Source organism: Chelmon rostratus, chromosome 19 (assembly GCF_017976325.1).
Source record: "Chelmon rostratus isolate fCheRos1 chromosome 19, fCheRos1.pri, whole genome shotgun sequence".
NCBI lineage: Eukaryota > Metazoa > Chordata > Actinopteri > Chaetodontiformes > Chaetodontidae > Chelmon > Chelmon rostratus.
Window position 1 is genome coordinate 2,347,580 of NC_055676.1, and position 27,737 is coordinate 2,375,316.

Genomic DNA, 27,737 nt, shown 5'->3' on the forward strand with positions numbered 1-27,737 from the left:
TCTGAACGTAAACACGTACGTTGCGTAGCAACCGCCTCCCACTGTGAGCAGGCCGGCAGGCAGGAAAACTTATTTCTTTACAGATAGATCAGAGAAATCATGTCAAATGTGGAGAAGTGACGGGATATCCCAGACCTGAGAGAGACGTAGCTGGAGACAGAGTTTGGTTTACCGCTGTTATTTCAACTGATGGATAAAAGTCCCGCAGCAGCTGATTTCTGCGTTCAGCGTCAGACATTAAAAATCTGTCTCCAGTTTTGTCTCCACTCAGCAGTCTTTTATCTACAACCTGTTCTAACACTAACACATCGGCCTCTCGTCACTCGTTCTGCGTGTTATCTGAGTGAAATAATGTGTTTCATGGCTCGTAGGTTTGTCTTCACTGACAGGTCTGAAATGTGTCTCATTGAACGGGACAGAAGACACAGCGAGGCTGATAAAGTTCAGGTCAGAAAGTGACCACCTGTTCACCTGAAGAGGCGTCCAGCCAAGAATGAACTCATTAATTCTCATGTGCGTTAATAAAAGTGTTTCATATTTATTTGCTAGTGCTGGAGACTTTTAAATAATGTAAATATACGTATAAAATATAAATATATCGAGGGCGGGGGGTGGTGGGGGTGTGAATATAACGGTAAACGCAGCAGATCCAGCTGTGTCGCGTCATCAGAAACAGACGTCACTTCACGTGACGCTTCAGAGGAAAGGACGTCTCAATTCTCCTAAAACGTATTTCCTGATTTCTTCTCTCCTTGCGTCTCTCCATGCATCCCAAGTGGAAGGGACTACGACGCAAGTGAGGGAAACGTGGATGCAATTAAGAGAAATGGGATGTACCCCATGTTTCATTCCTTGGTCAGCCTTGCTTTGTCCAAGGTGTGGCTCAAATGAGAAGTTGTGATTGCAAATGGCAGGAAAAGAAAGCCGAACAACGAACTTGAAACTGCTAGAGGTTGGCATATTGTCTCTACTGCCCAAGGCAAGACAGAGCACTCAGTAAAACCAAAATGACACCATGCTGTCTGTGTGCATCAGATCACATGGCTTAATTATTTTCTTAATGCTGTATTATGTCTGCTGACATGTCAACTTAGTTATTGGGTGATACGAAATGAGGCTGAAGGAGCAGTTCTCGTCAGAGTGGAGAGTAGGGTGTCTTGCTGATTTAGTCATCTCTTTTTTTATTATAGTAGCATCAATACTCTGCTATTATTTTACTGTATAATAATTTACTGAGAATAGTGATTGAGTTTGTTTGTATGTGTACCCTATGGTTTGCATTACCACAGTAACTACAATACGTCACACATACGTCACTACTCTATAAACTATTTAATTTTTTCTTCAACATGTTATCACTCCCAACTCATCAAATATGGCAGCTTGATCAGCGGCCCTAAGCTTCAAACTATGGCACTCTACATTCCCCTCTAGCATCAGTTTTGCATGTGTAAGGCTCTGTGGTAAAGTTAGCAAAACTGAACAGAACGCTTGGTTATGCTTTCAAAATGAAGCCTGCTGAGAATAATAGTAAACACATGGTTAGTGTTGCGGATGTGTGAGGTAAATAACTTCTGTACACAAGTTAAAAAGAAGTCAGTTCACTTTTGATTTCACACGGAAAACAAACCCTGGTCTCATTGGTGATATTCCTGTGTTTGGCATCCAACCACCCTAACCTCCTCCACATGCATATCCTCCTCCTCGCTCTTTGTACTACTCCACCTGACTTTGACAGCACGTCAAAACATTATGGTAGAGGGGTGCCTCAAGAAATAACACTAGAGGGGTAGCCACAGCATCATAGCTTGATGCACTGTTTTTTTTTTTTTTTTTTTGCTTTTTCCAACTACTTCCAGCACAGAAATGTGTTGCGATGGTTACTTGTACTTACGTTGAAGTAATCACTGAATCCTGTCTGACTGGTAGCATGGTGTATGGTATCCAACTAGAGAAAGAACAGAGGAAATGGAGACAGGCAGGACAAAAGTGAAATCAAGATGAAGTACGAGTGTAGAAATGGCAACAGTGAATAAAGGCATCTTGAAAGATAAATGCAAAGATATTTAAACATCCTGGATATCCCTGTGCTGTGGTGGAAAACATGATCTTCACATGCAGCCACTACATGGCACTGTGCCCTTTTGGGTATGCGCAAATTAAGGGGTGTCAAACGCGAGAGAAAGCAGGAAGTGAAGACCAAAGCAGAAAGTGGAGAGCCTTCCTGTTTGTACGACTCAGCTGTCTCCTTGTGGGACATTTGCAAACATGTAAATATGTGTAAAATGTTATTTCTGTACAAAACAACTGAATAATGTACTAATATGAAGATATTATAGATTGTATAGAAGATTGTATAGAAGTCCACATATAATGTTTGCTGCCAATGGCGATTGATTTGGTCTGATTTTTACAGATTACACAGGGATTGGTGTTACATGAGCGGACATACATTATGTTCTCTTTCTAAAGGGACAGTACCAGTGAACATGCTGGTTAACAGGGAGTTTTTGCTGTCATCGGCATCCAGCTGGAAATCCTCATCTTTCATTTGGAAGCCTGGGAAAAGAGAAGAGAAATTATACCAGTTTCAAACGCCTGTACTCAACACAGTGATGCCACATTAGTGAGCATCATTTCCCGAGTATAAGTTAAACCTTCCATCACTAGTCAAAGGAAAACCACAGCGTAGTACAGCTTGGGTTTTAGTTTTGTATCTGTGACCAATGGATCGATCTGTTTTGACAACACAGTACTCTGTGATTGCACTAGAAGATATATATACTGTATTTATATATATATTTTATTTTTATCTACCATAGCTATGTAATGTTATTGCACTGTTCTTATTTGCACCTTCAATACTGTTTGCACCCCCCCTGGTTTAGATAGTGTGGATAAGATGTCCAGCCTTTCCATATGCTGGCATCACTGTATTCACTTTTCACATGCTATGCAGAGTTTGAATTTTGTCAGTGAAATCGTGACAATATATTTTGAATGACAAAACATATTAACATGACAACATGACAGTAAGGGCAATAAAAAACATGACAAAATCTATTTTCAGATCTCTCTGAAAAAATAAATTAAACAAAAAGGAAAACAAATAACTAGTCTGAAATAATGCCACTTGAAAATATAAGGACAAAGAAATTAACAATTAGAATGAATGGACATTTTCACATCTGACTGTTTTTATTCCAATCAAAATAAGTATGTCCTCCTACAAAAATTTCAAATTGATACATAACATGCAAAACCATGAGCAGAGACAGCCACTGTCTTTGTATTTTTGGTAGATCAGGTTGATATAATGCTGAATCTTTTGTCTTTTATTATTTTCTTAAGTAATATTTTTAACTCCTACCGGAGGTGGCTGTTGTAGGAGAGTTGTCAGCAGCAGCTGCTGCCTGGGTGGCTGTCACAGCTGTCTTTGCTGCGTAAAGATTGGCCTCCTCCTGGAACTTGCCAATGTTCTTCTTATACCGGATCCTCTTGTTACCAAACCAGTTAGAAACCTGGTGTAGAAGAAACAAAGAGAAGAAGGGGAAAAAAAGTTGTTTTCTCACATCTGTCATTTCTCAAGTCCAGCTTTGTCTCATTGTTTACTTTGTCAACCATACACAAAATAGTATGTTGACAGAGTACTCCTCGGTTAGAGTGCAGTGTGGTGTGGTTATAAGAGGGGCAGTGCTGAGGAGTAGGAGAAGTCCAGGTCAAACATACACGGCTTGTAAAGAGCAAACAAGGAGAGACAATAACAACATATGACAGCTTAAAGGTCACTGGCCACTGCAGGTTTAAGAGTGTGTGTGCGTGTGTGGGTGGTGGTGGTGGTGGTGGGGGCTTTGTGTATACGCAGTGACATTTACCAAACAGTTCTCTCAAGAATGAAATTGCCTCCATTACCTTTACCAAAACATCCCCCTCGTCTTCGGAAATTGACAGGTTAATGGCCAATCAGCAAAGAGATTGTGACAGTGTGCAATAACAGCATATAATACTGAATTTCAGTTTTCAGAAAATGGCACAGTGAAGTGAATCTGTGCATCCTGTGAAGCACCTGCAGTGACAAACAGTGCTGACGAGATGTACTAATGGCGTTGGCTGGCGAACTACTGCAGCTGGAAAGCTAACGGACTAGTTCGAGAGGTTTAAGTTCACACAGTCAATTCAAGTTCAACCCCTGTCTTATAACTGTTCGTAAACATACTCTGGCAAAGACGGGTTACATAAATGATGAAAGGACTGTATTTAAATTGCATTTTTCTTGTGTTAATGACCACTCAAAGCACTTTCACTACACAGGTCAGCATTCACACACTTGTAACTAGATGCCACCTGTTAATTAAGAGCAGTAACCATTCACAAACACACAAATACTGGTTCAGTATTTTGCCCAAGGATACTTGGACAACCAGTGACCTCCTGATAAGTGGCGATTGCTCTACCTCCTGAGTCACAGCTGCCAAGTGGGTTAAGAAACACAGCCAATAAGCTTCCTCTGCTCTGGACTTTCTGGCTCCGTCTCCTTAAAGGGCAACACTGTCAAGACAGTTTGCTATTGATCAACAGCAACTTTCACCAAAGTTGAACTTGATGCAAAAGGTTTGTAGCGCTCTTTACCTTGTGACAACAGCAAATGACTTTTATATTAATTACATTTAAAAAGGTGGGGGTTGTCGTATATTTAAGAACTATACAATTTCATGTTCACAAGAGCAGATCTTTCTGGGAAGGGAGAAAGTACTGGTGTAACTCAGAGTGTTGCATAACAGATTGTTTGCAGCCTTTTTATTGCTAAGAGAGTGAGTTTCTTCAAGTCTGTTTATAGTGTGTCTTTTAGAGTTTACTTGCCCTTGAAGGGTTTCTTCAGCTCCAGTCCAGTTTAATTTACAGTAGTTTCTGAAGGCTTGTGTAACATGTTTTGCTGCCACAGAAAAAATAAATGATGAGTGAAAATGAGTTCAAAGCATCTCCCGACATCTTACAATCAGAGTTGCAGACCTGCCAACCTCCCGTATTTTATCCTTCTCTCTCTTTGTGTATCACAGCAAATGTGAGGAGGTTTACTGATAATTTAATGAAGAATATTGGACAAAGCTATGCTTTTTGTGAAATATGCCACAAGGATTTTATTATATCATATAGAAGGAAAACCGACAAATCTGCCAAGCATCAGCGCACCCAAGAAGCACAGAAACATGCTTCACAAAAGACTGCATTTCTATCATCTCTTATAGCCTTCAGTGTTTTCACTGATACAATCACATCATTTCACTTTCACCCATGTGTCTGACTCCATTCCAGGCATGAAGTTGTCATATGCTGAGGCCAGTGCAGTAAATTGATCTTTAAATGCTGATCGGCAGCCAGGCCTTCAGGCTGGAATTCTGACCTTTACTGTAGCGTGTGTAGCTCTGTTATGACAGGGCATGCTATCTCCGAACTTTCTGAAATGGTCTTCTTCTCAAAGCTGATGCTGGTGAATAATCCCCACTGATCCCACTGACCTTATCTTTAGCTGTGACACATCTGGAAATCATAATCACCTGAACAAATGGATTTGCATTATGTGTGTGCTTATGTTCCTGTCAATATTCTTTTTAAAGATGAAGAGGGTGAGATCATTTTCTCAGGTACCCTGAGGTGTTCCATAGGGTCAGTCTTTAGGTCATTTCCTTTTTTAATTTCTGTACTTCCTTAAGGTTATTAGAAGAACAGCAATGTATACAATCCTGTTTCATTGCTATGAAGATGATGGGCTTCTTTGTATCTGCAATAATCCTAATCCTAAACATAATCTTAGAACATTGTCCATCTTAAGTGATTATTTCATTTGATTCCACCTACAGCAGTTTTCTGTTCTGAGCTTTTTGACTGACACGTTAAATTTGTGGCTATTATTGCCCCCTGCATTGAGTGTTCTCTAGGCTACCAGCCATTCGTGTTCCCTATTAAAGTGTCAGCTATCAGGCAGGTTAAAGGCTCTGGCTCTCCTCTAAGCATCTTCTTCTAAAGACTACTTCTCAAAAACTCACACCCCAGTTCACTGGTCCCTCAAGAGAGTCTCTGATTTTCTGACTCAAGTTCCCTTCCTCCAAGCACATCCATCCCATCTGGCCTATACTATCCAATGGCTGCTAGAGGTGCCCTGCCAAGGCTGGGGATACCAGTTGATCGATTGGGATGTTGATTCCTCCCACCCCACACATACCCCGCTAATGCTGGATGCTTACCTTATCTAGGACTTCCACCAGCGTAATCCGGACAAGCCTGGTGGATTGCCTGGAAGCTCCCACTGTACTTTTCCATAATCCACCCTGGGTAGATGCAGCTCATCAGCTCTCATCTTATGAGTCCCTGCTCTCCACCCACTCATTGCCAGATTGTTGTTTCTACCATCGTGGTAACTACTCTCATGCTCAGTTGGTTTTTAGAATCACTGCTCTAGTTTTCCCTTGTTCCTGCTACTTGAAGTAATGCTTGTTTGCCTACATGTGCCTCAGGATCCCCGACTGCCTGCCTGATAACTCACTCTTGATCACTTCTTCCACTGGCCCCACCACCTTGCCATTCTCCATCCCTCCTCTTTCCTCTGCTGTTACTAGCCATCCCAGCTCAACTGAGTACTTTACAATAAATATGCTTTCTTTCTTTGTTAAATCTCACATTAAGACCCTCTGACAGGGTCTTTCTGATTATTGCAGATTGCCAGCTCCACAATGTCCTTTAAAGGATAACTTTCGTTTTTTTACAACCTGGACCTTATTTGTAGCATTAAATACGACCGCGCGCTGCGAGCAGCCAGCCACAACACGGCTGACTCTGCGGCGGTCAGCTACGAATACGCAATAACGAACCATAGCTGAGCCAAACTACAGCTAAACTAGCCGACCGCCGGCTCAGAGGGGAATAACACCAGCATATCAGAACTAAATATTGGAATATGAACGAGCTTCGCTGCAGATTATGCGTTATATAGAGGCTGCGCATGGATGCCCCGATTACTCGCATTATACGGATATACGCGCCGCTCCTCTGGGGCTAATTTCTTCAAAACGACTCCAAATGCCACCAAAGTTGTCTGAGTGAGTAAATGGTCGTATTTAATGCAACAAATAAGGTCCCGGTTGTAAAAAACGAAAGTTATGCTTTAATGTCTCTGATTCTTTTGAGTGACAACCACAACATGACCAATGACAGACTGACATTTGCCAGGTCACCACACAGATGAGGCAGCAAACCTGTAAATAGTGATTGAGCACTATGTGCAACTACAGACTCCCTTAGAATCGCAGGCCCACAAAGATAGTAACTTCCCCCAAATATACTATGTACAGTATAACATGTAAAGGACTTCTTAGTCCCTTTTTTCTCACCTTGTACTTTGAGTTGATTCGGTTTTATCATATTTGTCTGTTTTATTCATCTTATCTGAGCCTTTTACACCTGTATCACTTATTTCAATACTGCAGCGTGTTGATGATTTTGCTTAATAGTCCCAGCAAAGCAATGTTTCACATTACTAAACAAAATGTTATGTATTTTTTCATTTGTAAATACTTGAAATTAATTTAAATGATATTATTGAGCTTTTACATTTTATATATTTTATATATCATATAGAAGAGTAGTGTATTAAAAGACCAGGGTGAAAATACACAGAAACATGAACATGGTGGAAACATACAGACATAGAAGTAGGGAGTAACTGGTTGAGGTGAGGGGGTACTAGACGTATTGTGTCAAACTGGGACCTGACAGCTGTAACCTCTCCACTTTACTCCAGGAGAGCAACCACACAGCAGCACTTCATAATTTACAGGTGCACTTCTCCTTAATATGGTTCTGTCCTCTTTCAAACACCCCCCACCAGGGATAAATATCTTTACCAGCACCATGATGCTTCTGACTCATTGATGTTACGACTGAGATTTCAGCCTAACCGATTAATTTTCTAGAATCCTGAATGGCGGGCCAGTGGTGTTGCTATCAGTCTATGTTATTTCAAGATAAGTCTAAAAAATAAATAAAAAGGTTTTTGATTAACCTAATGCGCCTGCAGCTATTAGAGATTTTAGGAACATTTTTGGTCCTTTGGACCATTACATGGATACAGCAGTGACTGAATTGTAAGTTTTTATGTGTTTTGTAAATCAGGGGCTGTTCATTCTGAAAAAATAGAGAGCTATTACATGAAATCATCAACATGATAACAGACAGACGAGGAGAGAGAGTTGTGACATACCTGTGACACAGTGATGGTGCTTCCCCCGCCCTGAGGGCAAAAAAGAACGGGCTTTTTTACAGTACTGGACTCTGCAGGCCTAACATTTCATATCCCAACCCCAACACAACAGATACAACATGTAACATTGTGGTTGACAACTAAACAGGGACAGGCAGTGACAAAGAGGTGACATACTAAATGAAAAATTCCCATCATCAGTAAGTCAGTATTTTAGCGCTTGTCTAGTGAGATACAGTAGATATGATACAGCCGCTGGTGCTGCAGTCTCAGTGTGTATATCGCTGACACAACACACAGAGACTTACAGTATGACATGTGGACTGGGATAGGGGAGAGTGCATTTACAATACACACACCTTCCTTCAACAATCTTACACACTGCAATTTCTGCTAAATTCTAAAGGGATCTCCAATCAGTGGAAGTGGCCAATATCAGTTACAATTACAAAATGAGCGAGGCAACACACCCCCATACATGTTTCTTTAGCTTGATATGTAGTCCTACATGTTTTTTTCTAAATAAAAACTCTCTGCAGGGATTACCTTGTGGATAAATCACCATTTGGTATGTCTGCAGAATATGCTGATATCTTACGGTCATACTCTAACTCCAGCAGACCCCAGTGGGATTCAAAATGCAACCAACGAATGAGGGCTAAGTGGCTGTTGGGGAGCACGTAGTGGATCATGGCTGAACCAAGTGTTGTGTTTTGTGTTTGGATCCTTTTCTGTGACAGTGTTGTTTGAGTTTTGTCAGTGTGAGATACTGTGTTGTCTATTGTGTTTTCATTGTGTTCATGTTCTATGTATTTTATGCTGCCTTGCTACAAAAAATGCCCTTTGGTTTTATAAAGGGTTGGAAACAGGTGTGAAAATGGCTGTAATTGCATTTAATGATTCAAGCTTCACTGCATTTATTCAGCTAGTTGCTGGATTGATATTTTGGAGTGGTGAGTCCAACATGAAAAATAACCTGAGTAATACAAATCATTCTGTAAGGACGGAAAGCTTCATCAGGCTGTCCAATTCTAATGACAGTAACAGAGTGAGCAGTATCTGCTCTGAAGAGCCCAATCAGAGCATCGCTGATGTTAAACTTGTACTATTTAAATACATCAACAGCGAGGAGCTGCCTAGGGTGTCCACAGATTCCTCCTGGTAGCTCCTGAACAACTCCACACAAGCAACCAGGGAGGAGCGTTTATGTCCTCTGGAACTGTTGTTGAGGCTCCACTTCTTCAGGTCACACAGCCCACTTCTATCCCCAGCCCATCTGACATACCAAAAGTTTCAGTGTATGGAAATCTAGACAGGCAGTATTTGCTGATATTTTTTTAGATGGTAACTAAATAATTGCATTGTAATATATTATAATATATTTCAAAAATGTAATGAATTTTCAAGGTATTAATCCTTTCTGAGTATTATATAGGGTTATTCATTATCCATTCTGTTTGTACAGTATATCAAATGGCCCTCATTTGAAGTTTTTAATGTGTGTCATTGTGATGCCTCAATAGTAATATCAAAAGATGTTTGTGTGTGATCAAAATACACCTTGACCATGACAGGATAACAAAACAAAGTTGTTATCTTGGGATAACAATGTTTTGATATTGAGATAATTGGGCAAAAAAAGTTATATTGTAACAACATTATATTGTTAGTTATTATTTGTTGTGCTTCTTTCTTTTTTCTCGCTCTCCCAATAGGAAGAGATCCAGGAAGAGGAAGTTTAGATAGGGTGGGGGTGTGGCCAGCTAGAGTCTCTCTTTGGGACCATGCGGCCTGTTCAGGTGAGTTTGCGTTGTAAGATACAGAGTTGGCTTGTTTTTTGATCTTTTTGGTTGTTTTCCTGTTTTGTTTGCTTCTTGAAGGAAATGTTAGAAGAGGCTGTTAAATCTAGTCTGTGGATTAGGCCTCCACCTTCAGCACCCTCTAAATTTTCTACCCCCTACCCTAACAAGGGTCTGTATCCATTCCCTACTTTCATCTTTGACTCTACCTCTTTACTTTCTACCCCCCCTACCCGAACCAGGGTTTGTATTCCCACCCCGCTTTTATTGGTGCAGTTGGTGAGAGGCAGGGGTAGATGTGGAGGCGATGGTAATGTGGCAATCGGCAGTTACATGTAGCATCTAGGCCTGTGGTAGCATTGTAGCAGCTAACAATAGCTAAAGCGGTGAGAGTATGATAGTATCTTAGCAGTTAGTATTGGTAGCTAGCAGTTAACATTAACAGTATAGGTGAATCTAGCTTTATTGTCTTCTTCTGTTCCTCTTAGCAGGTAGCGGTTAGCACTTAACATTAGCTAAATGGTAGCATCGGAACTGTATTGTCTTCTTCTGTTCTTCTTAGCGGTTAGCATTAGCATTAGCAATAGTTAAATGGTAGCATCGGTACTGGCCACTACCTGGAGCATCTCTGGGTCAGTTGAACGTGGCGGTGCTGTTTGGATTGTGTAGGAGCAGTGTGAACTGGCACTAGGGGGGGGTGACTCTGGGACGCCGGAGTTCACCGCCTAGCCTCCTGGAGGTGTCGTGGGACTAAGTAGGTGAAACCCCCAGAGACGTGTTAGGAATCACTGCTCTTTGTCATGTATAGAGGCAGATTAGAGCTCCAAGGTTCTTCACTGAGAATGAATCCTCTTTTTGAGCACAAGTATATTGTGTTTAAATTAACTTTCCCGTGGCCACTTTAATGACCAAAAGGGACGTTGCAGGTGGTTTTTTTTTTCTCACCTGGGAAACAGTTATACTGCACTTTTTAGCGAGCTCCTCTTTGGCCTCCTCACTGGGGTACGGGTTGCTCAGGTGTGAATAAAAATATTCATTCAGGATTTCCGTGGCCTGTTTGCTGAAGTTCCGCCTTTTCCGTCTAGGAGAAGAAAAAGATATGCGATAATGATGAGATTCAAAAATGCTTGTTGTAGGTAGCAGAATCTGAAACCATCTGTGGGGACACCAAAGACAGAAATGTTCAAGTTCTACCTATAATGGCTTTATCAAACATTCATTTGTATTTTTCTGTTTTTTGTTTTTGTTTACTTTTTTTGGTTATGAGCATGCATATTGGCTCCTCATTAGTCATTATAAAGTACTTACTAACGCTTATACTGCATGACCATATTCCACAATTATTACCCCATAAACTAAGTAGTAAGTAGCAGTAAGGGAGATTTAATAAAAGGTTTGTGAATTTAATAATGTAATCCTTACCCTTAATAATCCTAACCCGCCGGAATAAGGCATTAACAAGTGTTTTATAATAACTAATAACATGTGACCACTATCATTTATCATTTATTGCAAGCAGTCTCAGTACTTTATTTCTGATATATTTCAGACAAGCTAAAGTTATGTTGATATCATGGCTGTAGCCATCTCTAGGACGCTGTAGCCATCTCTAGGAAAATAATATCTATATGACAACGTGTTTACTTCAAAATTTTCTGTTAATTGTATACTTGTGTGTGTGTGTGTATAAATATACATCATATATATATATATATATATAGAGAGAGAGAGAGAGAGAGATAATCTCTAAACACACAGACTGTCTATAATCTCATCCCCTAGCCTTGCTCTTGACTCAGTGTATCTTGCCTGTGTTGCCTGTGACATATTCGTTTAGACAAGACCTCTGTAAGTACTTGTGTTGTCTTCATTCAATTAGAATAAACTCTATATTTTCAGATTAACCCATTATACCTAAGATGCTGCAGTGGAGAATATATTTGACTGAAGAGCTCTTCAGCAATGACAATATGGCTGGCAGGAACTGAGATATTGATTTCTGGCTGTGGAACAAAGTGTTGGACAGATCACGATCCAGATTCACAGAGCTATTTTATTGTTTTTGTGTTCTGCACTCACCGAGCATCCAGGAACCTGGAGCGTAGGATCATGACGGCCTCGCAGGTGCTCTGCTTCAGCTGCATTTGGATAGAACTGAATTTGAGGTGAATGATGTTCACCATGCGTTCAATCTCTTTTGGTGAGATGGGCCGTGTCCGCGACTGCTCTCTCAGCAGGTTCATTACATGGGTGGTGAATTCACTGCAGGCCTAATAAAATATCATGGAGACACAAAGTCATGGAGAAGCCCCTCCACCACACCGTTCAGCAGTAGTGTAAGAAGAGTAGTGCAGCGCTCCGGATGTTTTCACTAATGTCCCGGGTAATTCGCCCTCCACAGCAGCAGGCGGCGCTATGAGTCACTTTAAATCTGCTGAGGTTGCGTAGAGCAGATTGAACGGCCAAAACCACAGCTGGATTTTATTATTAAGGGATATGATGCAGTTAGAAGAGAGAGGGAATCTGGAGAAGGTGGAGTTGCAATGCTCATACAGAATGGAATGAAGTAAGGTTATACATGCAAGCACAGATAATGAATCAATTGCAATGAAGGTACAGACTGACAGAGGTAATATAGATACCATTAACTATTATAATCCACGTGGGAAAGTCAACATATACAGTATTAGAGGATGTTGGGGGACCACTGCAAGACAGTGTAATATGATGTGGGGATTTCAATTGACATAATTCATTATGGGGAGCAATAGCACAGATGCAAATGTTGATGAATCATTTCTGTCTGATCATTGTTTGGTGTGTATTAATATTAAGGAAAGAACACGATATAATAGTCTGCAAAACACAGAAGCACCTTCGAACGATAGAGTTGTGTGTTGTCAGCAGAGCAGTAACATTGCTGTATTTTTTTAAGATTTGATCTAGTGGCAGTCTGATGTACTGATCTCTGTGGAACTCTGTTTGGCCTTTGAACAGGTTTATACAGTAATAATGTAGCTGTTGTTATCATGTGTTCTGTCACTTGGATATGAGCTGAACCAGGCAAATGCGAGCCCCTTGAGAATCTCATGCTGATCTCAAAGGATGCCATGATCTACAACTGATTAAGGATTGATTATAGTTTGTGGATTAAACTCCAAGCATCCATTTCAGAGTCATGCCAACATATCAGGCCACACCAAGAAGGATTTGGCCAAAACTTTAGGAAATCTAACTTTTTTTTTTTGGCTGACCCAAATATTCTACTGTATGTAGCAAGTCTGGCCAATATTAGATTAAAATAGTAAAAAAGAGTGAAAAATGTATTTTTCCAGGAGAAAGAAATTCCTATTTCAAAGGTTTTTTTTACAGCCACAGCCACAAACCGACAGGGGAAAATTACATGTGAAAGAGTTTTAGGTTAAAATGTCACTTAAAACAAATATAAGAGTTGCAGAATAACATATTGACAGCGTAAAGGAAAGGTTTAATTGTTCGCAGCAGCTACAGAGGCAGTGACTCACCTGCTCATATTTCTCGAGCTCTGTGTGGTATATCTGTCTGATCTGTGTCAGCTTGGCCCTGTAGTCAGAGTGTTCGATGGAGTTATCATTCACAACGGCCACCGCTGCTGCCGCTGCGACCGTGGCCACTGCCGCTCCACCCACTTTCTCTGGTCCAGCCACCCCCTCTGCCAGCAGCATGTTGTCCAGTCTCATCAGCTGGGCATCTGGGGGCTCTTCCTCCTGTGTCCCGCGGATACTCAGGCCTGTCAAACGAAGACAAAAACACTGCTTACGCCATCATGTTACCGTGTGCAACTGAATCAAAGTCCGGCAGACATCAGAGTGCAGCCACAGAAGAAGTTTCAATGAAATTCTTGCATCTTTTTGGAGAATATTATAATTGGCACATTGTCAATACTGTGAGAGAGGTGAGAGAGAGGCCAGACTTAAAACACCTACTAGACTAAAACAAGTCAGAGTGAAATCACCTACTAGACCAAGGCAAGGCCTAGTCAGTGGCACATTTAGTAAGCCTTCAGGTGTGTGTTGAGAGCATGGAAATGTCTGCCTACTGTCTGTGTGATCAAACAGGTGTGTGTGTGTGTGTGTGTGTGAGAGAGAGAGAGAGAGAGAGAGTGAATGTATCCATGGCACCAGTTCATATATCTCATTACACTGGGTTTTTCTGCGCCTTGCAGAGAGCGCATCAGTGGAAAAGAGCAGCACTCTTCTGGCTGTAATCCCATCAAGATTAAACAAAATAACATTCACACCTGATCCCACATCCTGCTCATCACCTCCTCTGCTGCGCACACTAACAGCTACCCAAAGGCCATAGTCACAAATGACTTCTCTCTTCACAAGTCCTGTGCATGAGATGCTGCAATGTAAACTTCATGGCACAGAAACAGCTTTGCATTAGTATACATTTTTCACTATTTTACTATTTTTTCCCCTTTGTTCTTATTTATTTAATTCTTTCCTCCCTTCATCCATTCACCCTATAGACTGTTGAGCACACACACACACATACCAACATCAAATCAGCACAACACACGAACACTAACACTAACAAAACCCTAACCTGTTATTCCCCGATGAACTGCCCTGTTTGCACAGTTCCTCTCATCCTCATGTTGTCGTCAGCGCTTTGTCTTTTGTCTTGCAATAAAAAAGTACAGCTGAGGTAGATTGGCATGTTGTTAGTTTTACAAGTATTTGAACATAAACTGAAGTATTGCCATCAGGGCGCCCGGGTGGCTCACCTGGTACAGCATGCACCCTGTTTCTTTAGGCGGGTTTCATTCTGACCTGTGGCCCTTGCTGCATGTCATCCCCTCTCTCCCCTCTCTCCCCTCTATCCACCCTCCTCTCGATCAATAAAGGCAAAAACCCCAAGTGTTGCCCAACTCTAATTTTGATCTGATGATGAATTTAAAATGTAATGGATCACCAAAGTTGTTATCGTTCATCGTAGGGGGGCTCGAGTATGTGTACAGCATTAAGTTCAGTCGGGTCGCAGCTGAAACAGGAAACAGCTCATAGAGCACTCACCTCACCACTGGCTGCTGCTACTTAAAACAAATTGCTGGAAATTAATTGTAATATCTGAAAGCAGCACAGATTAGCATTTTTTTTATCAGTTCAGAGCTCTGATCTGGATTCTGGCATAAAAGTACGGGGGGGGGCACTTCGCCCTCCCCCCCATCCCCAGTGAGGTTTTAAGTGTTCACAGGAGTTGACACTAGCAACCTCACTATTCTCCCTCCTGCTGTCCACCTCTGTCTACCATACAGCACTGCTGTGCTGCGTTCACCCGGGCTCTGATTCTCATGTCAGGGATGTTAACTGCAACAAGGAGCCCTGATGTGCTGTTCACCCCATCCGGCTGTCACTTTCAATCCTCCTGCTAGCTGTTTGAGACACTTCACAGGAGGGGGTATTTTGATTGTGTCGCTGGGGCTTGTGCAGCTCTTTAAAGCCTCTCCGCTGCTAACATAACGAAAGTAGGTCATCCTGTAGGTGCCACGTGTGATGATGTACACCCCATGAGCAGCAGGACCAGGTGCCATGTGAGAGAGGGAGCAGTGGCATTAAAGGAATCCTACTGAGAACTCTAACACTTCCTTCACAGATTGATTGTAACTTATTTCTCAATACGTTTGGTGATATTTCTCCTTTTTCCAACATATCCCATATGCAGACTCAAACCAGCAGTGAATGAACAAATGAATGACACGAGTTGTTGTGTGTGTATCCAGACTCTGTTGTTTAGTCACAAAGGCTAGTCATTTTTTTCCACAGAAACACTTCTAGAACAACAGGTTAGGCATTTCTGATCTTCACAAGTTTTGACACACACACAGTGTTTACTCATACCATATAGATTCAAAAAGAAAAACTACTACTACTCTGCCAAGAAGTAGTACGATGCTCTGGTCACATAGGTAAATAATAATTTAAAACATAGGTAAATAATAATTTACCTATGTAAATAATAATTTACCTATGTGACCAGACCATAATAATAATTCCCACTCAGTTGGCATTTCTGAGGCTCTATTCCATGCACACACACACACGCACGCACGCACGCACACGCACACACACACACACACACACACACACACACAGTCGTGCATTGTCACTTTTGGGAACATTACATAGACTTATATTCATTTCCTGGAGAATTACCCTAACCAGGTCATTTTTGTTTCCACAAGCAGGAGAGTCCTCACATGGGACTGTGTGAACAGATGTATGTCCCCACAACGTGAGTACTACATGTGCACACGTAGATGGTGTGGCAGGTGGTCTGCGGCTTGTCTCATTCAATAAATTGTGGCTTGTGTGCAGAAAGGGCAGCTGTTTGTCTCTGTGTCCGGACTGCCTCATTGAAATGGACAGGATCATTCCACACATGGCAGCAGCAAATGAGCAGAGTGCAGAGGTGTGTAAGTGCCTTTCAGTAGTGCATCAGTCTTCGCTCTTCTTTTGTCTGACGAACATTTAGCTGCAGATACTTTGAAAAGCAGGGGTTTGTTACTGCAGACTGCAGATTTGAATTTGAATGTAGAATTTTAATAGCATCTCATTCCTGAGCACACAGTGGGACCTTCTGAGCACAGGAAATGTTTCCAACACACAGAAATTATTTTGTTAAAAATGATCAGCATGTAGTTTGAGCCAGCAAAAGTCTTTTCTCTGCTCAATAAATGTATTCGCTTGGTGGTATTATTAACATAAATGCACAATAATAACATCACTTTTTGTCACAAATCGCTGCTCTGTGCACTGGCAGACATCTGCACACTCACTCAACCTGACTCTGCTCTGTGTCAGCTTTGCCTGCCCCCCCTCTACATAGCATGATGCACCACAAAAGCAGTTGGATTTTAATAAAAGGGATATGATGTAATTAATAGTAGTTAGCTTGTTAGTTAGTTAGTTGCTGTTTTATCATCATCATCTTCAAGTGCTTACACCTGCTATCGCACGATATCCAAATGTCAAGTCAGGTGCTACTTCTGTGTCAAAGGCATAATGACGGCAGAGAGTCTGAATGGATGGAAAATGGGGCACAACCTATTCTGTGAGCACGGACCAAGATTATATGAGCTTAGAGTTAAGAGGGAAGAAATATACTGTGGGTTAAAAGCATCTGTACTGAAGCTTTGTAAATGAATAAAAATCAATGCTGGTCCTGCCTTTCTACCTTTGGTAAAGACAGCAATGGTGGGTGCTGCAGGGATCAGTTATCGTAATGAGGCGCAAATTTAGTGCCATAGAATTCTGACTTTCAACAGCTTCATAACACATACAAACAACAAGAATGAAAATGGATGACAGAAGTCAAAACCAGGAGGTGAATACACCCTTATCCCAAAATTGGGCTCTCAAAGGTGGTTGAACTCTTGTTTATCGGCGGATTCACATGCTGGGAGCAACATTCAGTCAGCCAGCTCATGTGGAACGGATTATCATGTGAATTTGAAACAGGTACGCTGCTGATATTTGGGATTTTGTTAAGGGTCTGACCTCATTTTTCTACACAACAAATATATCCAGCTCAGCACAGCAGGGAGTGAATTCCGTCCTGGGATGATATTGTCTGGGTTAATTTTCTCAGACTTGACAAAGGTCCTCCAGAGCCACAGAAGACAGCTTAAAATGGTTTTCATACACTGAGTAGCACTGAATATCATGGTTAAACAACACTTCATGTGTAAATTGGTGTAACATTCCTTATCTGCACGCAGCGATTGGCCATGACAAGCATCCATATACAAAAGAGACTGCTGGACCAGCAGTGATTGCCCCAGCTAGCTAAGCTAAGGGGGCAATTTGCATTTTCCCAAGCCGACTATTTCTTCTGCTGTTTGTGCTGCTGACTTGTAGAACATGAATTCTCGTGGAACCACTAACCACTGTGTGCTAAAGCTCAATATGTTAAAATAGCTTTATTACAAGAAATTAATTATTTCCAGTCGCCTGTTGGTAATGCATACATTTTATCAACAAGGGAAGGTTCTATTTATAACAATCTAGTATTTCTTCACTGCCAGCCCTCTCAGTATACGCATGTGTTGATTAAGACGGGTCCCTGAAGGACACCTATAGTTGTCACCACAAAGCTGAGGTGTGTCCTGTCACTGGTGAGAAAAACAGATGTTAGGGGGAAAAGAAGCAAGAATGGAGTGTGTTAGGGTGGGGAAAATATTAATAAATAGTGGAAAATTGACATGCAGCAGCTTTTTTTGGCACAAGAGCCTATTATTGGCACAGCAAAAAAGTAATACACAGCTATACACCCTCTAAATCACTGGAGCACCCATTTCCAAGTATAATTTAATCTTTTCACCGCGCCACTTGATGCTGACTTTGCCCCAGTGTAATGACATGGAGGGGAAATGAGAGGGAGTAGTGTGGAATTATACAGCGAATGAAAGATTGTGGCAGGTGGTGGATTTCTACACTGAGTCAACTGAAGCAGAAACAACTTACCTAAATGCATATTTCATGTATTTCGTCCCAATACAGAGACGTGTTTTATTGCTCTACAGTTCCCATGCTGTGCTGTGTAGGCTTTTGTTTTTCATGCCTGCTGATATCTAGCATTAGCCTGCCTGCATGAGAAAACTAGTCATGTAATTGTTATAGACTCAATGAGTAATGCAGCGTGATGCACTGATTATAGGTCAAAGCTGAACAAACTATACAGAATAAAATATCAAAATAGCAAGCAGTAAAAATTATATACATAATAATAAAATATCAAAAGTAGCAAACAGTAGTGATATTGAGAAGACAGAATCTTTGAAAAGAAGGTGTGCCATGCACATACTGGATTGGTATTTATTGGTTTCCCCCTTGAAACCATTCAGATCAGAACACAGAAATCAGGAAGTGGTCCCAGTCCAGTCACAAATGAATTCTGGAGCAGTTTGTTTGTGGGAATGTGGGGCCGTGATCCGACCCAACGACAAGGCATACTTTGAACTGCTCCCCAAGCCAGGTGCACTTTGTATAATGGGATGTGGAAAAGTCAAATCAGCACTTGCTGGACCTCAATTGTGAGCCTGATGGACGAGAGTCATCAGGAGCAAATTCCACCATGAGGGGGCTTTTATACTTGAAAATTTGGGGCACTTGTTGAACCGACTGTCTTCACATAGTGAAAAAACAAGAAGACCTTAATCCCTGTATCTAAACTATAGAGTGACAGAAAGTTATCCTATTTTTAACTTTTGGTGGTTGAATTACTCTTCTGCTTAGAGTGAAAATGTGTATAGAAAGAAGGTGGAATTCAAACACACTTGTAGATGAAATATAGTGTGACAAGAACAAAGTGGAGGCTGGGCATAAAGCCTCATACCCTGCAAAAGGCCCAAACTTCTGCTATGCTGTAATGTTATAACTTGTGACATACTATGTTTCCATTAGCTGGATGCTGAAGGGTACATTTACATTTCAGTAAGCCCTCGTGACACATCTCCATTCAGTTTGGTCATGGTCTTGACTAAACTCGACTGGATTGGTCTTGGCTTTTGGAATCAAACTCAGTAGTCTTGACAACACCTCAGCTGAGGTGAAACTCAAACCCACATGAAGTCATAGAGCCAGTCTGCCTTCCTGACAGTCTGACCTTGTTCTGCAGAGCTTTACGAAAGCTGCTGCTGAGGCCTACTGTTACATCAAGGCAGTGAGCCTGAGCCTGAGCTGACGTAGCTAACCATCTACTAGGGGTATAGTACTCAGGGAGCTGATATGCATGACTGGCCCTGTTAGCGCCCTGACAGTGACGCACCACCATGAGCTACTGACTGCTAGCGCCAAATAAGGTGCACTGGGCTTACATAGACCTAGTTTATACACCCACCCTCAACCTTTTTGTGACCAGTGAAGCTGAACAGAATGGCTCTTCAGCTTTGCTTGGTCTCTTGTTCTTTTGCCTTGACGAAGTGAAGGTGTTGCTGTTTGGTTCTGTCTCGGCTAACTGTCTGTCGGCCCACAATCTATCTGTGGACCTCTACACTCACAGCTTCACAGGTTAATGTTTGCAGCCACCTCTCACTGAAGTTTTTATTTTACATCAACAAGAGTTGTGCCTTCATCATGAATCAGACAGTCACTGTCAACAGCTGCTTCTGAAATCCATGTTCATACAAAATACCTTTCCATTAAAATGCTTGAGGAAAGATGGAACTAGAGGGATGGAAGTGGTTCATCCTCTGATTAGCATGAGTGAGCTACATCAGTGTTAAATGTATATTTTTAGGAGAATTGGCACATTAAAAAGATAATTGAGATTTTTTGAGGAAATGCTCGCCCAAGGATTGTCATAGTGTAAAGGTAGTGGTGTCTGCAAACACATATCATGAAAATTGAGCCATTAGTGTTGTGGGAGTACTCAACAAGAGGAAATGCTGATTGAAGATTGCATTAGTGAAACGGTAGGAATCATTTTTTAATAATCTGACCACTCAGTGGTGTTGGACATTTGGACAGACAAACTGACCTCACATTGTTAAAACGATGATCTGAGCAGGATTATAACCAACAAATGAAGGTCAGTACCTGTACAGCAACAGTATTACATATTCCATTTGTCCATGTTTACACCAGGTCGAGGACTAGATGTTTCACAGGCATGCATTTGAATTGGATTAGGGATTTATCTTTGGGCTGGTGCACAGGTTGCTTCCTATAAATATCCTGACATGAAAATAAGCCTTCCACCATTTTTTTAAGCCCCACAGCAGCTTGACTAACAGCTGGAGGTCCTGAGATCTCCTCTGGACAGATTTTACATGGCTATATGCATTTGCCTTTTGACAGATTGCAATGAGAAGTCATCTGAGCCCTTCATTCCAAGAGGATGAATGCTGTAATGTATTAAACATAAGAAAATATTAACCCACACACCAGTGAGAATTTAATCCTTTTAAAAATGTCACAACTGTTGATGAAATGTCCAAGTAGTTGCTGTGTATTTGATGATCCATTTAATAGTGACATGCTGCAAGTAATGATGAAACCATTCCAGAAAGGTTTTGGTACCTACTTTAAAGTGCTAAAATGTCCTTCTACAATAAACTAGCCTACACCGCTGCACATATGGACAGTCAGCTAAAACGGGCAACATCTGCACATTGGCCATGGATGAATAAGAGGATGGTACACATATCAATCACCAGCACGGACCCCAGTGCTGATCTGTTTCTCGAGCTGACCTCGACTTGAAGCTCTTCTCTTCTCTCTTTGGAACAGTTAAAATGCTCATTTGGGCCTGAAAACTGAAAAGAGCTGCCTCAAAATGTTTTGTTTTGCTCACTAGCTACAGTTCTGTTGTGTAAAATGGAGAAAGACCCCACATCTTTTAAAGCTTGCAGCTGATTTTATTGCTGAGTCTATTGCTCATATTTCTAATCAGAGTCTCCAGACTAATTCCATCCCCAAAATCTGGAAAGCACCCTATGTTCTCCCGATGGAAGGGCAGGATCCTTTGGAATAAAACAATTACCGCCCTTTATTCAAACTTTCTATCCTTGCAAACATTTTTAGTTCCCCAAATAAATTGTCAGTTGAAATGACTCTTTGCTAGCAATAATATTTTAAGTAACAATTACTTTGGTTCTTAGCAAATATCGGAGGTAGTTAGTTATTGATATCAACCAAATCATTATTAGGAATTGATAATTATGGGACACCACCCAGGGATCAGGGGCTACTCACCAAAATGTGGTTGATGTCTGACAATGGGGTGTTCACTTAAAATGTCAGTATTTAAGCATATACAATATATGGTGAACAGTGAAGGGTTGAATCCAAACACACACAGCCAACTGTCATCAATACACATGCACAAACAATCACAGACAACTGCTGTTTAGAAGAACAATAGGGTTTATTTAACTTTAGCAGCACTGAGCAGACATTTTAAATACTTCAATTAATAAACATCCACTGTCTAACTGCAACTGCAACTACAATAATAAAGAGTTTAGGCAAGAAAGATAAGCATAAAACCAGCAAACGTGTGGCATCTGTGACTGTGTGTACGTGTGTTTGTGTGTGTGCGTGTGTGTTTGTGTGTAGGGGAGAGAGAGAGAAGGCAAGATAGTGGACATGGCCATGAGAGTGGCTATGTCACGAGAGATTGGGTGGGCGGGACTGTGAGAGTTAAACAGAGAAATGAGAAGCAAGAAGGGGAAATGATTCATGCATTGCTGACAACAACATGGGATGGAGCAAAGATGAGTTATGCTACCGCATCTGTGCATTTAAGGTGTGTGTCTGGATGCAATATAGTAAAAGAGGGAGAGGGAAAGGCACTCAATGTGAACCAGAGGGGATCCTAACCGCAGCAGAAAAAGACACAATAACTGTTGCTTTATCATTCAGAAGTCTGGCATGTGAACTCGTATTCATCAGCCATGGCACTGGTGTTTTAAACGATAAGGGTCAACTTACTGGCTTGACCATAATGGCAGAAACTAACACAGCCCAACAGCATGGGACAACACAAACAGTCTAATGTGTTAGCCATAAAGATGTAAGTATCAAGAACAATGATTAAGGTGACAGCAGATTGGTCCTCATATAGCAGCAAAAGAAACAACGAACGTTAACATAATTAAGAGAGATCCTTCAGCAGGCAAGGTGAGAATTGGTGGCATTATGGCCATCATGTGGCCAGTGCCAAAACTGTTTTTTTCAACCTACTTTATATGAAACCATGGCACTTCCATATGGCAAAGGCTTCAACAGCTGTGTAACCATGGAAACTACACTCACGCAGGTCCCACAAAATATTACAGCTACAGTTGCTTGAAAAATAACAATACAGGACACTGAATTGGATTAATTAACTGTTAAAAGAGACAAAAAAAAGAGCATGTTCTGCGACTCACAGTTGAAGGAAGGACGAGCTGGGATTTCTCATGAAGAAACAAATGCATATGCAACTAAACACGGGTCACATTAGTAGTTTCACCCTTTTCTGACAAGGGCCTGTACTTATCAGAATCCCTCCTAGGAGACAAGCAGAAAGTGAACCCGAAGGACTACAAACAGTCCTGCCACATAACTGAACTGCACAGAGCTGTGCAGTGTGTCATAGTGTCTCATCATACCCAAAGCCACAAAGTAGAAATTATGAGGATGTATTGTAGTTGTGGTTTGAAATATTAAACAGAGGTAAAATTTAAAATGCAGAAAATAGCACCAATGTTGTATGTGTACACATAATTAACTTAAGTAACCTGTCACTGTTATACATATGCAAAAGTATGATGTCAAAAGCAATCAACATTCACCATGATATTTACTAATACTTGTCTTAAAAAAAATAAATGTAGCCAATATGTATGTAGTAAATAAGTAATAAATAATAATATACATGCAGTTTGACTGTGCTTCATGAAATTGTCCTATATGCTCCATCCAGCCACATCATATTTAAGCCTAGTGGGCTGCATCTTGCACACACTGCACAGGCTCACACAGATATGATGATAAAAACGTCCCCCCTGCTGTAACCTAATCTTTTCTTTCAGCCACACTCCTTTATGTTCCCTACATGCAACAAAAACATTGTTATTTCTGTAATGTCAACCAGTTCTGGAAAATGCACCAGAACAACATGACAAACAAAAACATAAAAGTTAATCTGTTGTAATTAGATGAGATATTCTTCATTATAAAGAACACAGTCCATTCTCAATGAGGACCTTGGTCATGGTCATTATGATACGAATAAGGGTGATGAAGGTTGAATTATGATTTCTGAAGTTGTTGGATCTGAGCAAATCATCACTCTTGCACAGCTGCATTTTCCTGTTCCAAAAAAGTGAAGATTATAAAGAGAATAGTTTGTGAGGAAACATCGTTTGACTCTGCGTAAAGTCAGCCTCAAAACATAATTTGAGTCAGTTTCTCAAAACAATCTTTGAATAAACTTAATGTCATCAAGCCAAAACATCTCTCTTATGTTATGCTTATTCTTGCAGAATAAACATTTGTGAACTAGGAGTATGCTTTTGTCTTTGAAGTAGGACCAAAAATGCATCACTCTGACAATTTTGTGCAAGTTAGGATTGATTCCTTACTTCAAGAAACTTGATATATATGGGCCCATTAGAGGGTCAGTACTGTATCTAAGCCATCGCATAAAACGCAGGAGATAACAAGAATTACTTAGCTGCTTCCTGACCACAAATAGGGGAAGCAATCCATTCAAAGCTCCAAGCAGAAACAGAAACCACATCAGGGATTTTTATCAGTTATTTTCACATTTAATTTTCCAAACCACCAAGTCATAGTGGTCATTGTAACAGGTATTGAAGAAGCAGCCAATGACTGTGAGCCCTATGACAGGATGCTGTATTTTTTAGAATGATTGACAGCTTGGCAACATGATGAAAATAACATATGAAATCTGTTTTTAACATGCGTTGCATACACTTTAAATAATGAACATGTAGACAGATTTATTCGTCTCATTAGCTCTCTGTTTGATTGCCCTGGGTCTGAATGCCCCCTCAGGCTTCAGAACTGCTTACCTCCTCAGTCCTGAGTCAGATGGCAAATCAACTTAATGATTTCAAATCTCACTTCCTTTTATTACAGGCTGAGCTCACAATTGATTGAGTCAAATGCAAATACAGATGAAATGCAGTTATGGTTCAAAGTGTCTGGCAAAATGCAAATTGTTGCTCTGCCAGCAGTGGGTTGAAAGATGTCAGTTTACAGGTCAGTCAGTATGTCCTTTAAAGAGCGTTATTAGCACTATTACCGACATGACTGTCCCTACTAGTGGCATGAACATTCATGTTCAAAAGAGGACGTTTCCTAATAGTTTTGATGAGTAGTTGTAGTTGTATCTCAGTCACAAATGTAGCTAAATGTAAAGTACAATGTCCCTGCAGATAGATCTCAGATCTCACAGGAAGCTATCTTAATGTGAAAGGCACTCTGTCATGACTGCATCATCTTCTCAAAAAAGAAAAGGCTTCCTTCAACAAGCCCATGGAAACGGCAACCAAATGAGAGTGGTTTGGTTGGTTTGTTTGTTTTAGCATTGGCCTAATTTCATTTAGTCTGCTTTTCCTACTTTCCAATGCTTAGTCTACATATAAAGAGGTATTTTTTAAAACTGGGTTCTCCTCCTTCAGTCTCAAAAAAAAAATAAAAATCCCATCCACACAAACTCTGTTTAAAGAAAGTGTTGGATTATGTAGCAGTAACCTCTGCACCACTTTCTGATGATTCCAGCAGTCTGTGTAAGGTTTTGATGGTGGTAACAAACAGGTGAAAGATGGCAGTATTGTGATATAAAGCGTGATGGAGAAATGAGCACTTTTATTATTTTGATAAAGGTATTGTAATTCAACATGGATGTCTGACCCATAATTCATGGCAATCCATCCAATAGTTGTTGTGTTATGGACCAAACCGTCTGGACCAAACCGACTGATGGACTGACCATCCATGGAGCCATGGCTGAAAATTACAATAAGGAACATGTCCTACAAAGACAGGCTCTATGATGTCACTCCAACACAGAAAATGATTCCAACCAGAGGGCTACAGTCCTGCTTCTGAAACCGGACCTTTAGGCTGTTTGATGGAGGAAAGCTAAAGAAACATAATAGCAAATTAGTAAAATTTGCAAATTTAATGAGAAAACGCATTTATTCAATCTATTGTTATTTTCTGTTAGAAAAATGCACTTTACCGCCAGCATCCACTGACAGGTTCTCGATTTAACAGTAAACCTTATGCGTAAACAGTTCAGTCATTTGGTCAGAGCTCAGTTTAAACCAAAAAGATCATAAATGAACTCCATGGAGAGAGCTTAGCATTCAGCACAGAGGAGCCGGGCCGTTTGACTTCACAGATTGTGTAAGTGCTGTGAATACACAAACACTCCACTGCTTTATTGTTTCTCCATCTCTCTCTCTCTCTCTCACACACACACACACACACGCACACGCACACACACACACACACGCACTCACACAACCTGCTTTACATCATTTTTGGGGACATTACATAGACTTACATTCATTTCCTGGACACTTACCCTAACCATAACCATAACCACTACTTGCCTAGTCCCAACCTTGACCCAGGTCTTCACCCTAAAATTTACTGATGTACATTTTGGGTGCTTGGGTTTTGTCTGCACAAAGAATGCGAATCCCCACAATGTCTGTAATACACATCCAAACACACACACACCTCAACCTGCCTTTGTGCATGTACATTGCTCATTGAACACTTTTTCATGTTTCTTTACATGGTTACGAGGCAAACACTTCACAACCAGTTCCTGCTGCTTTACTTGCCCTGAGTCCTGCGTCAGACCAGGGGATGGTGGGTGCACCTCTCCTGTCTGAAAGCCTCATACCACACACTGAGCTATCCGTCACTGTAAACACTCTGGGCGGATTTAATCCACTGCTCTGGGTCCACCTCTATTTCCTTCTGTAATTTCTGTTTTTCACCCACTGTAGTTCAGGAAGAAGATTTAACTTAACACAGATGCCTCAGAATTATCTCAGATAAACACAGGTCTTCATCTACGTTCCTCTCAGCAAGCTGAGCAAATTCATCCACTGACTATTTTCTCACATCGCAGAGGATCCCACCTTAAACATAAAAGCAAGTTAATTTTCAAAATGTATAATAAATAAATAACATAATAAATTAAAAATATATATATTTCATGACAAATAATAACATCCATACATCTATGCATTCATCCATTTTCTACCACTTATCCAGAGCCATCACAGTAGCATCAGTCTAAGCAAGGTAGTCCAGATATCCGTCACCTCAGCAACATTTGTCAGCCACTTTTATCCTCTCGTTCTTTTGATCATTGCCTAAAGTTCATGACCACAGGAGAAAGATGGAAGGCAGACCAATGAGTAAATTAAATGCTTTGCCTTCTAGCTCAGCTCCCTCCTCCCCATCACCGTTCAGTACACTGCCCAAACTACTGTTAACACTGCACCAACCTGCCAGTCGATCCCTCTCTCTCAGATATCCCAAGATACTTCAACTTCACTTGATGCACCTATTCACTCCCAACCCAGAGAGAGCAATCCACTGTTTTCCAGCAGAGACCCATGGCCCCAGACTAGGAGGTGCTTAGCCCACCTGCTTCACAACTGACTGAAAACAGTTCCAGTGCGTGCTTAAGGTCACAGTCTAATGAAGCCACAGGAAGCACATTATCTGCAAGGAGTGGAGAAGCAATTCTGAGGTCTCAAAACAGGACACTCTCCTCCCCCAAGCTACGCCTCTAGATCCTGTCCACAAAGATTGCAGATAAGGGACAACCGTTGCCTTGTTTAAAAAGGCCAACCTTTTCATTCTATCTTTCATTTACATTTATCAGTTTTCTATTTATTAGGGGATCCCAGCTATTTCTAGTTGGAACCACTCCACCTCTCACACTATCTCTGGTTCCTTCCCTGCCAGAGGTCAGCACACCTAGTTCCCCACCTTTGTCTGCCACCCAGCTGACAGTGCACCTGACCCCAGTGCCTATACCTGTGGGTGGTGGGTCCACCCACCAGACAGTCACTAGAGAGCTTCCCTCCCAGGTACATCCTGGCCCATTCACCTAGGGTCTATGAATTGCTTTTAGGCTGGCCCCTCACTTGG

At 41.2% G+C, this 27,737-nt stretch overlaps 1 protein-coding gene across 1 annotated transcript in view; it reads right to left on the reverse strand.

The window, feature by feature from the left end:
* Nucleotides 1–27,737, reverse strand: part of LOC121623094 (pre-B-cell leukemia transcription factor 3-like) — a 37,989-nt gene that overhangs the window by 7,417 nt on the left and 2,835 nt on the right. Inside the window, exons 3-9 of the mRNA XM_041960240.1 lie at nt 13,578–13,822; nt 12,133–12,323; nt 10,999–11,134; nt 8,255–8,284; nt 3,371–3,521; nt 2,482–2,559; nt 1,895–1,948 (exon numbers count right to left, since the gene is read on the reverse strand). Of these exons, the coding sequence (XP_041816174.1) occupies nt 1,905–1,948; nt 2,482–2,559; nt 3,371–3,521; nt 8,255–8,284; nt 10,999–11,134; nt 12,133–12,323; nt 13,578–13,822 (875 nt within the window). The 3' untranslated portion in view covers nt 1,895–1,904. The remainder of the gene's footprint in view (nt 1–1,894; nt 1,949–2,481; nt 2,560–3,370; nt 3,522–8,254; nt 8,285–10,998; nt 11,135–12,132; nt 12,324–13,577; nt 13,823–27,737) is intronic.